Here is a 14509-nt window from a genome sequence, read left to right as displayed (position 1 = left end):
TAGAAGTGAAATCCAGCAAGAACCATAAAGCCAGAACTTTATGGTTCTGCCTGGTTCTTAAATAAAAATAATAAACTTTATTTACAAAGCTGCTGGAAATGGGATACCGAAGATTACGTGACAAAAAAAGTGTGTAGTCAAATGCCCTTTTTGCATATTACAAACTGCTGGTCTACCAATGTCACACCATTTTGGCTAGTTAAAAAAAAAACTACTAATTTTTAACATAAAATTCAGGTTTATTATACAACACAGCCATGCCTTATAAACAAAGCCTGTGGTAGCAATGGAAACAGTTATAGGTGTTTGACACTGATGAGGCAAGTGCAGGATACGAACACTCTAAGGCTAAAGAGCTGCTGCAATGAGGCGAAGATCTGTAGCATCATATTATGATCAAACACAATGATTCAGACGCGACTGTACAGTAGTGCATATTCTCGTCCTCTTGATTGACTGTGACTGTGCCCCTAAACTAATATCTCTGGTGTGGAAAGAAGAGTAAGTCAACACGAAAGGTCATGTTGCTGCTTTTAAAAAGAAGCACTTCACTACTTGGCCTGTTTCCTTTCTAATTTGAAGCCCCTAGCAATTGATGCTCAGTCTCAATTATGGAATAAACATGAAAATATGACCCGTTTGCCTCTGTCCACCCCACAGTTAATTGTGCGTCTACTTGTCTTCTCTTATGTCTATACATGACTGTGCCTGTCTCTATCACTGATACGAAGGACATTTTCAGTGTCACAAGCTAGCAGAGATAACTGACATTCTTCAAACGATGATAAAAACGAGTTTCTCTTGCCTTGGTTCAGTTAAATAACAATACAGAAAGGAGAGGCTGGTATTTACATTGGGACTTATGACAGAAACGCTGCCTGTACAACGTCAGAAGCCTCTACAGTATCTACGGTGCACAGCAGGGCCTTCGCAACTCTTCGGGTGTGTAAAGAACAAGGACCATATGCGAGTCACGACGCTTAAAATCAGAAAGGAGTTCAAACGAAGAAACAATTCAATTATGTCAGCTGATTCAAAGTGCTGGGTATAAGTTAATGAGATCATTTTTCAATTCACTTATTCCTTTGAGGTTTAAAAACATAGTCCCACATGGCCTTATCTTTCAAAAAAAAGTAATATAAAGAAGAGAAGTATACTCCAGGGGATGGATGAAGGAGTTCTTTTGGCGTTAAGTGAGACGACAGAGTTGGGGCCGGTTGACCTGTACGGTCCTACTGCAAGGTGTCAACGAAGGCGTCGAACTCGTCAATGTTCTTCTCGTACAAGGCCAGTTTCTCAGGTAGCGAGTCCTGGTGTAAAAACATGGCATTTGTACAATAAATAAACATGAATTGAGATAGATCATCACCTTCAAAAGTACAGCATGATTTACACAGCATGATTCCCGCTAATCCACTGGAGCTTTAAGTCTGCCATTAAAATGCAACCCAATATGGCGGTCAGTGTTTAAACTATTGCACTGCCACCTACTGCTCAGGTTCCTCCAAACCCAGTGGCATATTTAGTTACTACCCAAAACCACAGGGTATTATGTTGTCAGATTCCTCACTGAATGTTTGCTGGTGCTCCCTCGCTCGTGCTGGGAGAAACTACATTATTATGCTTGGGCCTTTGTTTTTTTATTTGGAGGGACTGCAAGATAACGAGCACGGCGAGTGGTGGCGACTGCGTGCGGGTTCGCACAGCTGGGGACAGAGAACATTTATTTACTGTGCTTCTGAGCTGGGAGAAAGCACTGAGAACATATTTCTGGCTGTGATATTTTACAAAGGATCCATATCTGCACCTACTTCTAGTCAGTAACAGGGGGTTAGCCACCTGCTGGCTCTGGTCAATTACTGTGTAAATGCCTTCGGCCTGATTCGGGTACAGGCTCACGGCTATGATGCAAGAATGCAGTGTGTTCCACTTCATCTGTGAAAAGGTTCTAAATGAGTCTGTTCCCCCCCCTTGCTATTCCTCTCACCAGGTCCTCAGCCATGGACTGGGCGCTGACGTCAATGGAGAGACTGGCCAGCTGCGGGGGGTTCTGGAACTCTCTGTAGAACGTTCCCAGGTCCATGGGAAGCAGGTCGTCCTTGGAAAAAGCAGGCTTCTGAAATGAGACGAAGCCAGGCATGGTCACAGTCACGCACCGCCGAACAGAGACCTGGTGCCAGCGGGGCTGGGGACGCCAATGACAACCTCGCATTAGCAGGGCTGGGGACGGTAACGGCAACGGCAACGTTTCCATGGTGAAGCAGGGGAGAAGGCACACCGCTCAACCAGCGCAGATAGGCAAGTATATACTTAAGCAACATGGCATGAGAGGCAGTGCTGTATCATGAATAGTCATGGCTACAAGGGTCGCGAAACAGAGTGCCGGCAATCTCCTGTAACCGTGACTGTATTCACAATACAGCACGGCCTCAAGTGCCATTTGCTTTTATAAAACGGTTACAACAATTAATTGATGAGACAGTATTACTTATTTTGTAATATTATTGTAAGTAATGTTTGTACACAGAGTGATACTGTTTACAAACAGGTTGCCTGAATAACTGTTACTGTGCCAGATTTAGAAATCACTGTGGAACATGGTCTCAGCCAATCAGCATTCAGGAACTACCCGTTTTAATCTTTGGCTGGAGCCTGTGTATAGAGGTGTCCTCAAGCTGTGACTGAAACAGCATGGCAATGTGTGTAGATCAACTGGAAGGGGATATGCAGCACTAAGGTTTCATTTGGCTTCCTGGTCTTGGTGTTATATTCTTACCTATACTTAAGATTTATACAATAAAATTAGATTTACCGCTACTTTACACCAGGCTGGCCAGCTGAGGACAGGCTCCACCTCTATAGCCGGATTCCTTTAGATTTTTCAACATTTCCCTCCCAAGATGTCTTCCCATCGAGGGTTTTTCTCCCCACTGGGAGTTTTTTAAAATTTGTTTTTACCTTGTGCGCTTGCTATTTGGGGTTTCACCCCGTGTTTGCTATTTTTCTGCTTCTCTGTAAATAATTTCTGTAAAAAGTGCTACACAAATAAAACTAACTTGATTTCATTTGAAGATTTAAGTTACTTTACAAACGAGATTTAGAAAATGAAGTTAAACAAAGTTTACAACTTTTATCCAAAACAGTATTGCAAAGGCTAGTTTATTTTTTGAGCCTTTGCAATATTGCTTTAAGAAAAAAAAAACTTGAGCGCATATCAAATATGACTAATGCTACATTATAAGCTCCTAAGCCATTTATGACGGTGTTCTCAGTACACTAGCTCCCAGACATTTTGCTGTTCATTCTCTGCTTCAAAGCACTTATTTCAAATGTGGAAATCCATTGTTCCTTTGTGTGTGCCATTTCAAAGGCAACAATTTCCCTTGAATGATGTTTTTTTTTTGGACTTTAGCCGCTTTTGCTACATCAGTCCTTGGCAGTGATACATTGATTTGTCATAATCATTTGCTTTTGGCTGAAATAAGGATTTATATAATTCACCATTTGTCAACTCATTTAAAAATGAAAGATTACCACCATAAACTAGCCTGTTTTGAGGTTGACACAATAGAGTGATAACTATAGGTTTAATACAGCGACCATGGACATTTCAGCAAATTTTTTTCTATCACTAATGCGACACAAATTCTTAAATATACTTCAGACCTAGAATGTGCGCAATCTGAAAAGGTCACCACAGGTCACGCAGTGTGACAGTTCATCATGCCGCAACGCCCTTTCCAGCCCGATAACAGCTTGTACTGTAACCTACCTTAGATAATTGAACATTGCTTCCTCCTGATCCGATCCCGATTTATCACATTATTCTCCGAGAGTGCAATAAATCACTTGGGAACGCTAGAGTAATGTGATGGTGTGTTTATCTTTGCTTTCATTGTTTTGAGCACACGTGGGAGCCTCCGCTCAAACGCTGCCCTGTGCGTAGCGCAGGGCACGGAGGGGGCGGGGACGGGTAACGTACGAAGTCGACCATGACGAAGTCGTCCTGCGTCTGCCCGCCGCTGTCGCTGGAGTCCTGCGAGTGCAGGCTGCCCTGCAAGGGGGAGGCGGTGGTGGGGGACTCCGGGGGCTGCACCTGGGTGGGAGTCGGAGGGGCCCACAATTTAACCTCCATCATCAACATCAGTAAAAATCACACGCCCCAATGCTTCTGATTTATGAAGAAATATCTCAAGAATATAGTACTAGTACTTATCCCAAGAACCACTCACTATATTTAATGAAACTGAAAGATGTCAAACTTATAGCAAAACATTTTTAAAAAATGTATTTATAAATTACGGTATGTTAGCATAATAATTTTTATTTATTAATACGCATTGTGTAATCACCCAAACATCTGAAAAATCAGCGATATGATGTTTTTTTGTCCATATTGCCCACCCCTAGGTATGTTATAAAATATACTGAACTAAGGTTCTTCAGTCAAGAGTTGAGGGCACAAACTCACGGACAGCTAGACAGTGATGCATGACAGCAGCATCGCCACACTGAATGAACCGTATTCAAATTAATTAGAACATTAATCAAGATGAAGGAGCACCCTCAAATAATTGCATGTCCCTTTGTACGGATGACTCACCATCGGGTCGTTCTCCTCTAAGTCAAAAGCCTTCGGAGCAAACGCAGCAAAAGGCAGCTCCTGACTGGCCATGGTCACCTGTGTCAAACACAAAGACTTTTCACTGTTTGACCACCACTAACACGAATCCACATCACACTCAGGTCTTCCAATCGGATCCCTGGATTGCTTCAGGAACCAGCTTGACCGCAGTGAAGCAGTCACGCCTGTCGAACGTGCGTAAACCACGTTGCTGTTGCTCGGTCAAAGCGAGCTCAGCAATGGCGCCTTTCTGGCAGGGGTGGATGGGAAGGCACCATCTGTATTCTTACCTGTGTGGTGGGCTTGTTGACAAAGGCGCCCACTTTCCTAGTGAAGGTGGTCTCCAACGCGTTGGATGGGGACACGCTTTTCACCTCGCTGCTCCTGGACAAGGTGTCTGGGTCATCGCAGCTGTGCAAAAACAGGATGAATCTTAAGTATGTCAATAACTTTACTGTTTTACCAAAGTCCCACATTTCCAGACTTGACAACTCTGTTCATCCTTGAAGCTCTTACATGGTAGCATCAGACCAAATAAGGCCAAAACAGCCAGTCCACAAACACAAGACCTCATGATGTGGCCATTTCCAGTGAACTTATCCTACATTTACTTACTCAGATACCAAAACACTCTAGAATGGTTCCAAATGAGATGACAGAACCTCCTACTACAGTTCAAGCCAAATAAAGACAACCTATAATATAGTGAGGCTTATGTTTCGAGTTTTTGGCCTCTAAGGAATGAATGAATGAATGAATGAATGAATGAAATGTGTGTGTATGTATTAATATAAGTTATATGTATTATTTAACTGATTCAATCATTAATTAATCATTAGAACATAGGATTGGGTTGTAACTAAAGGCCAATCTCTCAGCAGCTCGGAGAGGGGAGGGCGCCCACCCGCTGGAGGGTGTGGCAGGGTTGTGGTGGGCGGCGTCCGCAGGGGGGCACGAGGGCACCCGTCCGTGCTCCGCCTGGGCACCGTGGCACGGCTGCACGGGCATCTGAGGCACACCGCCCTCCTTCCCTGGGATCACCATCTGGAGACGACACAACGGCACACCGTCACGTCTGCGGCTGTCACTCAGTTCACTGCACCACAACTGACAAACTGTCAGGCGTTTGATTGGCCTACGGAACATGGGCACACCTGATCATCGTCCACCAAAGCAGGAAGACTCTTTTGGAAGAACATAATGTGACAGACATGACAAAACATAGTTTGGACTCGGGGGATGGGAGGGATTATATTCAATAACTACGTGGGATTCACCAAGTGCATATTGCGCATACAAAAACAGACATAAGTAGCATGACCGTAAAGAAAGGCGGGTGGTGACACCTGTTGTGGGGACCTCTGGGGTGGGAACAGATTACCTGGTGCGGGTGGGCAGTGTTAAAGACAGCTGGGTAGCAGAGATCGGCCACTCCGAGCGCAGGGGGCTGATAGGAAAGACGAGAGCTGTAGAGCTGAGAAAACGACAGCGAAGGGAAAAAAAGACAGGAAAGACAAGGGCGAAAACACCGATCAGGAGAAAGAGAGCGAGAAAGCGAGTGCGAGAGCGTGAGAGAAAGACAGAGACAGGGAAATAAAGAGAAAGCGAGAGTGACAGAGAGAGAATGAGAGAGAAAAAGAGGGAGAGACAGAGAAAGAGAGAGAGAAACAGTGAGAGAAAGAGAGAATGAGGGAGAGAAAGAGAGAGAGAGAGAGAGAGGCAGCCTGAAGTAACTGCAGGGTTAAAGCGCAGAGGATGCAGAGGCTGAGTGAGGCGAGCAGCCTACAGGCCTTCGTGGGCGTTACTTACCTTGGCCTTAATAAACCAATCAAAGCCAACCATCAGGGAGTTCATTCGTTTAGTAAGGCAGGAACAACAAACAAATGCGGCCATGGGGTCAGGCTGGGACTCTACCAGCTGCCAGTGGGTTAAAGGGAGGGCTCTTTTCTAAAGCGCATATAATATGAAAACCCAAGCAATCCAAGTTCAATTAAATGTAAATGGTTAATATTTTTAAAAATCATTTTACATGGATATAAGTGTTATTTGGACACCTATTTCTTTCTGCTAGGCCAGAACAGGCAGGAGCAGCATCAGAGCGAATGTGGTTTTAAACCAGTCCTCCCACATGAGAAACTCACTTGGTGCGAACAGGCCAGGCCCATGGTTGGGACCTTGAGAGTGTCCATCACTGCAGGTTTAGGGCTCTTAAAATTTTTCTTACCAACAGTGAACACAAACTACACACAGAGACGGACATAAAGAGAGAGAAAGAGAGAGAAGGTGCAAAAGAGAAGGGGAAAAAAAAAAAACCAAACACCACTTATGAAAATATAAAAACTGGTGCATTATGGTTGGTTAATCCTACCTGGACAACAGTCTGTCCTCGCTCTCACTTTAAACTGATTTTTTTTTTCAAAATGAAGGGAAACTCAATTTGAAAACCATACAGAAGCACCAGATGGAGTTGAAACACGATTACTCTGAACAGCTACTAAATTTGACTGGAATGGCTAATCTTGTGTTAAAATCCCAGAATCCAATGCTCTGTGGGCAGGTGACTTCGAACCACTGAATCAGTGTCATTGGCTAACTGGATCAGCCAATGGGAACCACTGCCTCAGAGGAGAATGAATGGAAAAAAAGACAATCAAAGGGTAGCCCATTTGATTAACAGTTACACAGAGGTTGACCTTGCAGACAAAAATACGTGTGTGTCAAAATTATTTTACCTTAAAACCCCACGCATGCACTCCAATGACTATACGGTCACTATAATCACAGCATAGGCTTATTAGCATCAGTACACACAACAACTGAGATGGCTTCACCTAGCAATGAGACTTACCTGTGAAGGGGGTGAGGTGGAGAAAGAGGTGGTGCACACTTCTTGGGAGTCCTCCACCCCAGCATATGTCACTCCATCATCCTCGCCTGCCGTCCTGGGACAAGATTAGAGACCATTTCGGTCAGACCAGAGGCATGCTCACAAAAACTTGCTCAGACATCCATTAGCATTTTGTGGACAGATCTGGTTTCAGGCCATGTCACCCAGTCCTAGCCTGAAGTAACTCAAGAAAGGTCTCTCAACAACCCTTGATTTACCTCAGAGAAGTACTGATTATTTAGCATACTAATTAGGCCCCCAATTTTTCACTTTTATTTGTATAGCCATATCACGTCTGAACAACAGCAAATCCTCTCACCTATAGTTGCACGGGTGCATGTGTCCTACATTGGCAAAGGGACGCTCCACAAAGTGATCGATGATGATGCCCATTATGGGGGCCGTCCTCTCAAACTGCCTGCGGAGAACAACGGCAAAGAGCCGACAGAGGGTTAGGCCACCGGATCAGAAACCATGGGATCAGAGGGAGGACAAAATGGCATTGGCCGTAAATCATGTGACTTTGGTGTAACCTAAAGAGCGTTTGCACCACCTCAGCCTTTAATCGAATTCAGTGCTTCACCTGGACTATAGTAAGCTACTATGGGGGGAATGTAGCTGCAGTACTAAACCCAAAAGCATGCTGGGAGCAGCCAGTAAGGAATGAGCACACGGTGGTCCAGATCATAGCGTTGTAGGTTCTATACTCCATAGTGCTGAACCACTGAATAAGGTCAAGCATTTTTGGGAAGGGTTTTGCACGTATTGGAGGTTCTCATCCATCCCTTTGTTCCACAACTCAAAAACAAATAAACCCGGGTAAAACCCTCTTGCGATTAAATCATAATGCCGGGTTCACTAAACAGCAATAAATAATGGTTTTGATGTTGCTGAGAATTCAATTTTGAAGACAAATGGTTTCACACAACACTGATGTGAAATAAAAAACAATGCACACAAATTCAGCTTGTACCCATGGAAAAGATGCTGGCTACGCAATTCAGTAGCAAAAATCTAAGCTGTGCATTCACTAAGGTCAATACGGTCCATAAGCACTGATGTCCTTACCTGGTGGACATGAAGGCCAGGTTAGTTCTGTAAGCGCAGGAGAGAGTTATGGTGCCGATGGGAGTTCCCACTACACCCACGCGCACGGTCTGGAAACCTAGAGAAGCATTTCAGTCAAGACATCACAGTTCATTTCTCATATTCTAGTAGGCTTACTGTACATACTTTTCCATTTGAAAGGTGATTGAGTGCAGGTTATTCCACAGAAGTAGTTTAGAATGAACAAGAACTGACAGTTTACAGCTCTACAGCAATCTGTAATGAAAGGTATAAGTCCTGCTGTAAAATGTAGCAAAATCAACCATATGCTGTGACAGATGAAGAACATACCCTCTCCAAGTCCTGCAAGCTGAACTTCCCCAAAATATATCCTGAAGGAGAAGAAAGATCAGAGGGGACTGAATACATATGAGTAAACAATGCTCTTACTTCATAATAGGAACACCTGTCCAAACATGTGCGTGGTAATAAGCAGTTGTTGCAAACCAATGCATTGTGCATGGATTTTAAAGGTTTGCCATAAAGGTTTTGATCATAAACGAGCCTTGTAAATACAGCACATCGTATTACTGCTAACTTACTTTCAAGCACTCTTTGCTTCGGAAAGCAGTATCTCACTATGGCAAAGGCACCGTTTCTACCAAAACAATCTCGTTTTATCATCAATAAAGACAAATTTCTAAGCATTACAATGTCCTAAATGACATTATTTTTAGCCTGCACCTCAGTCATTAGGTGGTGCATCTTCCAGATATCTACTTCAGAAAATGTGAATATACCTGTACAGTATGACATAGTCATGGCCTTGCTTTCGTGACAATTTGTAGGCTGGGGTCACTCTTGTGATGGCTAGCAGTGATTTGAGCAGTAAGGACAGTCTGTTGTAAACGGTGTAGGAGACTTTGATATCTTTGTCACACCTAGAATACAACAAGCCACATGTTAATGGTCCTCAGTTAATACCAGGATCAATTCAATTCTAATGTATATATGTTTAATGCATAATGCATACAACTTTATAGCAAAAATAAGTTCTCTCTCACGGTAGATGAAATATATATATATCTATATAATAAATGATTCCATGCTAGCTGTACCAAATAATTGGTTCTGTCGCAACTGCACATGGCCTGCTTTTAATATATTGCTGTATGGTATGAGAAGAACAGGCAATCAAAAGATATCTTACTTCTCGTTCATCTCCAAACACCAAGTCTCCAATTCCATTGAATCCCCCTGTACAATGACAAAAGCAAGAGGTAAAAAGTTGTAACTATCTAGATTTTTCTTTTCTGATCGCAATAGTGGCACTAAATTATTTTTATGTTAGTTTAGCAGGGCATCAGGCCAATTGTGATCATCTGCTCTGTTGAGTGCCCAGACTATTGGCATGCTCTTACCTCAGATGTTTTAAGGGAGATTTCCACGCACATCGACCTGCCAATGCCAGGCAGCTGCCCAGCCAATGCCTTCTTAGCTTCATGTGTCACCTCAGGTATATCTTTTATTGCAAGATTGAACTGAGGAAATACATGGAAATCAGGTCACAACCAAATGTGTGCATTTATCAATTCCCACACAGTTTAAAACGTAATAAAATATTTACTATGATCTAATTTTGACTATGCCCTGATGTGCATCCATACAAGACAAAGCATACATAAAGATTATAATATGTTGAGAAAGGTGCCATGTATGGACCGGCAGCTAAGTAGTTCCTTTGAACTGATCAGAGGGGCCTACCCAGTCCGAGCCCGTGGGCGAAGATGAGGAGCGAGTACAGATCTTCTCTCCTAGGCGAGCCTGAACAATCACCTGTACAGTCTACAAGAAAATAAACACTTTGGGGAATTGAACCTTTGATGCAGTTTATCCTATTACAGCAAAACTGTCATAATTTGGGAGAATAAATACGTATATTGTACACGACAAACAAGAGTATCCAATACCTTCAACGCGAAGAACTTAATAAATTTGTCCAAGTCTTTCTTGTCCTGCGGGCTGAGATCACTCTCCATATTGGAAGGTGCCTGTGAGAATGTCAATACATTCAGGTCAAACTGGAGAACATGCACAGTGCAATAAATATTTAAGCTGATGTATGTTTCTGTTACACACATGCTGCTGTTTACTTTACCATTCCATTTAGCTAGCTGGCATGTTTTACACAGACTACAGTACCGAACCAACATAGCCTTCAGCGTCCTTACACGACTGAAACCATGAATCAGCCGCCGATTTCGATAGCTTAGCTACACTTCCTTGACATTAGCGAAATGTTGTCACTAACTTGCTAGTTAGACTAACGGCACAGCATTAAATATAGCAGGCTCATAAATAGCTGCGTACATAGCTTAGCTGGCTGATTTAAAACGTCAACATTATAAAAATAAAGCCAGCAATATAGCATATGAAAACAGTTAATATAGTTGAAACAGTGAGCTAGTTAGCTATTAAAATAGTACTTCAAGCTTAAAATCGCCAGCTAGTTAGCCAGACAGCTAACATAAACCAACTAGCTGTTAGCCAGCTACGTGCAGGTACTTACAGCTCATTACAAATTCAGATTTCGCCGTCGGTATTTTAGGGATGCTTCGTCTGGTGAATTTAAAAAACCAATACGTTTAATGCGTCCAGGTGACATGGAATTGAGAGATTAAGTTTAATAAAAATCAAGCGACCAGCAAATCTGAGTATGACAACTGCCCCATTTTTTGTTTATTTTCATTAGCCAGCTAGGTCAATACGACAGACTATCTACGTACGTGTATTTTGAAGCTTTCGTTTACGTTCGCCGCTTTCGTTAAATGTAAAAATCACCCGTTTTAAATAAATCATAGTAATTACATGGATATATATATTACGATTATATTATGTATCGTAAAAGAGCATGTAGTAAATTTATGCGTGTGTATTCCAATTTGAACACGCATTTTAGAAATCTTGAAAGTGCTAGTCCCGTGACGAAGTTGCCAACACGTCACCATGTGATTCGTATAAACAAAAATACCACAGGCCTAGTAACTCTAAAGTTAACCAGCAGCTAGTCAGGTAAAATCACATCGCTAACTCACAAAACTGTTTGTATTACTGGGGAATAAAATAAAATATGTTCCTAGGTTGAAAGTTGTTTCCCGTGTTTCCGAATATAGCTAGACTAGACCAGATAGCTAGCAAGCATATAGAACAATAATGACGCTGTTGTTTGGTTAGTTGCATAGCATACTGTAGCTAGCCATGTACATACATACTGGCCAGGAAGCAAGGAGTCATGTCATATAGCTGGCTTGCAAGATGCTCGAAAGGTATCGAATCATTACCTCGCCTTTATAGCTAACCTCGTGTTCATGCATGACATTACATAGTCGACGTGGCTGTAGAGCATGCTACTGTCCAGCCATCGTTGATAAGTAAGTTAGCGCTTTACCGAAATTACGACCTTCATTGTTATCAAATGCATTGCATGCTTTTTGAACGCGTTAATATAGGGTGGGGATCACTCAAGAAAACCAAAACACCGTTAACTAACGGTTCATTGGTTACGGAGACCGTACAGAAGAGGATCGGGGGGGGGGGGGGGACGTTTTCTCAAATACTCAATCGAACTGTAGTATGTGACAATAACATGCTAGTATGAAAAACAACGCTCGGCAAGTCGAGTTTCGCATCTGTCCATAAACTTGGTTCAAACAACCGACTACGCTCTTTTATTTTCATCGGCTGCACTCCACTATTCGAATTTATTTATCGTCAACAAAATTATGTTTCTCCGCTGGGTATTAACCGAATTTTACATTTTACCTATCCCAGTCTCTTCAGTTTTAGCAAACAGCATGGATCTTACACGTTCATCACAGTGTGGTCAGATCACGAAAACATGTCCTTGGTATGTGATCAACCATCACGTGTATTCCCATGTGGAAAAACTATTGTGCTGAAGCATACTCGAAATAAAGTATCATTAAAGTTTATGAAATTATTCTTAAAGTAAGCTGGGCTATACTGTTTTTCACATGGTATTAAGGGAGACGCCTTCATTAATTGCAATTCGTTGCACTTTGCTGCAACAGAGTTTTGTTAGGAATGTTGATGCAAATTAAGTAGACATCCTCGTGACACTGCATGGTTGTCTGTGGCTGTGCCATCTGGGGTGCGTTGTGTCCTGTTGCACAGTATTTCCCCCCACAGTGTGGGAATGAAGTACTGTAGCTTAACCTGCAAAAAAGCCCGAATAAATATTTTTGATGAGTATTTTTATTTTATTTTTAACATTGTGTCCTGAGGATTTATAGACATAAGCTGTTCTCTTTCAGAACCGGTAGAAACAATGTTTTATACAGTGGGGCCAAACCTTTCTTACTGGCCTTTACTGAAGTATATTTAAGGACCGGTAAAGTCATAAAGACCAGCAAAGGTACACATCTCTCTGTCTACCACAGTAAATCAAAAACAAGTTTTCATGGATACTAGCATGTGCCAACTCTGAAATGAACAGAGCCTGTTCCCACTTCTTTCATTTCTCCAGTCCACCAACAGAGCTGCGCAGTCTGCACATGTAATTTGCTAAAAGCACCACCCAGACAGGGACAGTTTCAGTGGACAGGTACTCCCTACCTCATTATGTAAGTGTGACTTCTCTGGGCAACAGGGTGCCTGTACTCTGCTGGTTCATTGCTAGGAGGCAGGAGAACTGGCACTTGCTCATGTCTGATCTTGTCTGATCTTGCTTTGGACCTGCAGGATCAATGATATCTTGATAAAGCTGTGCTACAAGCCTTTGGGCTATTTTTTACAATTTGAGGGTTGACACATATAGGGTTGACTGGACCTTTTACAGTGCTGCAAAAAAGTATTTGATCCTGATTTCCTCTAGTACTACATTTTTGTCACATTGTGAATGGTTTCAGATCATTAGACAGAATGTAGCTTAATATTGGGCAAAGGGAAGCTGATAAACACAAAACACATTAAAAAAATTATTTCATTTATTTAATGAAAAACGTTATCACCCTATATCACTGTTGGGGGAAAAGTAATTGCCACCTTCAACTTAATAACTGGTTGTACCACCTATAGCAGCAATGACTGCAACCAAACGCTTCCTATAATTTGATATCAGTCTTTCACTTCGCTGTGGAGGAATTTTATCCCACTCTTTGCAGAATTGCTTTAATTCAGACATATTGGTAGGTTTTTGAGCATGAACTGCTCATTTCAGGTCTTGCCACACCATCTGTATTAGGTTCAAGTCAAGACTTTGACCACTCCAAAATTTAGATTTGGTTTCTTTTCATCCATTTAGATGTGGACTTACTTTTGTGTTTTTAATCGTCTTGCTAGAAAACCTAATTACGCTTCAGCTTTAGTACACGGACAGGTGACCAGACATTGTTTTTAAGAATTTTCTGATACAGAGCAGTAGTTATTGTTCCTTCAAAAATGGCAAGTCTTCCAGGTCACAAGGCAGCAAAGCATCCCCACACCACCACACTGCCATCACTCTGTTTGACTGTTGTTTGAATGATGTTCTTATTGTGAAATGCTGTATTTGCTTTATGTCAGACATAATGGAGCCTGTGTCGTCCAAAAAGTTCTGCTTTTGTCTCATCTGTACATAGAACATGATCCGAAAGGGCTTGGGAATCATGCAGGTGCTTTGCTACTCTCCCATGAATCACCGTTTTGCACGGCCTCTTTCTAATTGTGGAGTCATGAAGACTGACCTTAGCTGTGGCTAGAGAGGCCTGCGGTTCTTGGGATGCTTTTCTGGATGATCTTTTCATTGCCATCCTGAATTGCTTGCAAATCACTGCCGCTGAAACAGGGAGAGGTCTCCATTCTAATACTATACTATGTTTTGTTGCTGCCCAAGGCAGCTCACTGTAGGACAAATTGCAGACTGTAATCCATTTTAATTGAAGGGGCTGCCA

General features: G+C 42.4%; 1 protein-coding gene across 5 annotated transcripts; it reads right to left on the bottom strand.

Annotated features, from left to right (window-relative positions):
• Window positions 1-218: 218 nt before the first annotated feature.
• On the bottom strand, window positions 219-11338 carry atg13 (ATG13 autophagy related 13 homolog (S. cerevisiae)). Of its 5 annotated transcripts, none has more exons than XM_064336320.1 (18): window positions 11128-11338; window positions 10529-10609; window positions 10323-10403; window positions 9980-10099; window positions 9769-9815; window positions 9359-9499; window positions 8910-8950; window positions 8580-8676; window positions 7831-7929; window positions 7473-7566; window positions 6766-6864; window positions 6006-6098; window positions 5529-5668; window positions 4915-5035; window positions 4604-4681; window positions 3983-4096; window positions 1988-2116; window positions 219-1310 (listed from the first exon to the last, which is right to left on the bottom strand). In XM_064336320.1, the coding sequence occupies exons 2-18, from the start codon at window positions 10595-10597 to the stop codon at window positions 1233-1235; spliced, it is 1641 nt and encodes a 546-aa protein (XP_064192390.1). In that variant the 5' UTR covers window positions 10598-10609; window positions 11128-11338; the 3' UTR covers window positions 219-1232. The 5 variants fall into 5 exon arrangements, with proteins under 5 accessions (XP_064192390.1, XP_064192389.1, XP_064192391.1 ...); XM_064336319.1 differs by lacking the exon at window positions 11128-11338 and adding an exon at window positions 10717-10862; XM_064336321.1 differs by lacking the exons at window positions 6006-6098; window positions 11128-11338 and adding an exon at window positions 10717-10735.
• Window positions 11339-14509: the final 3171 nt, after the last annotated feature.

Source organism: Anguilla rostrata, chromosome 5, assembly GCF_018555375.3.
Source record: "Anguilla rostrata isolate EN2019 chromosome 5, ASM1855537v3, whole genome shotgun sequence".
NCBI classification, from domain to species: domain Eukaryota; kingdom Metazoa; phylum Chordata; class Actinopteri; order Anguilliformes; family Anguillidae; genus Anguilla; species Anguilla rostrata.
This window is presented reverse-complemented; position numbering and strand designations above follow the sequence as displayed.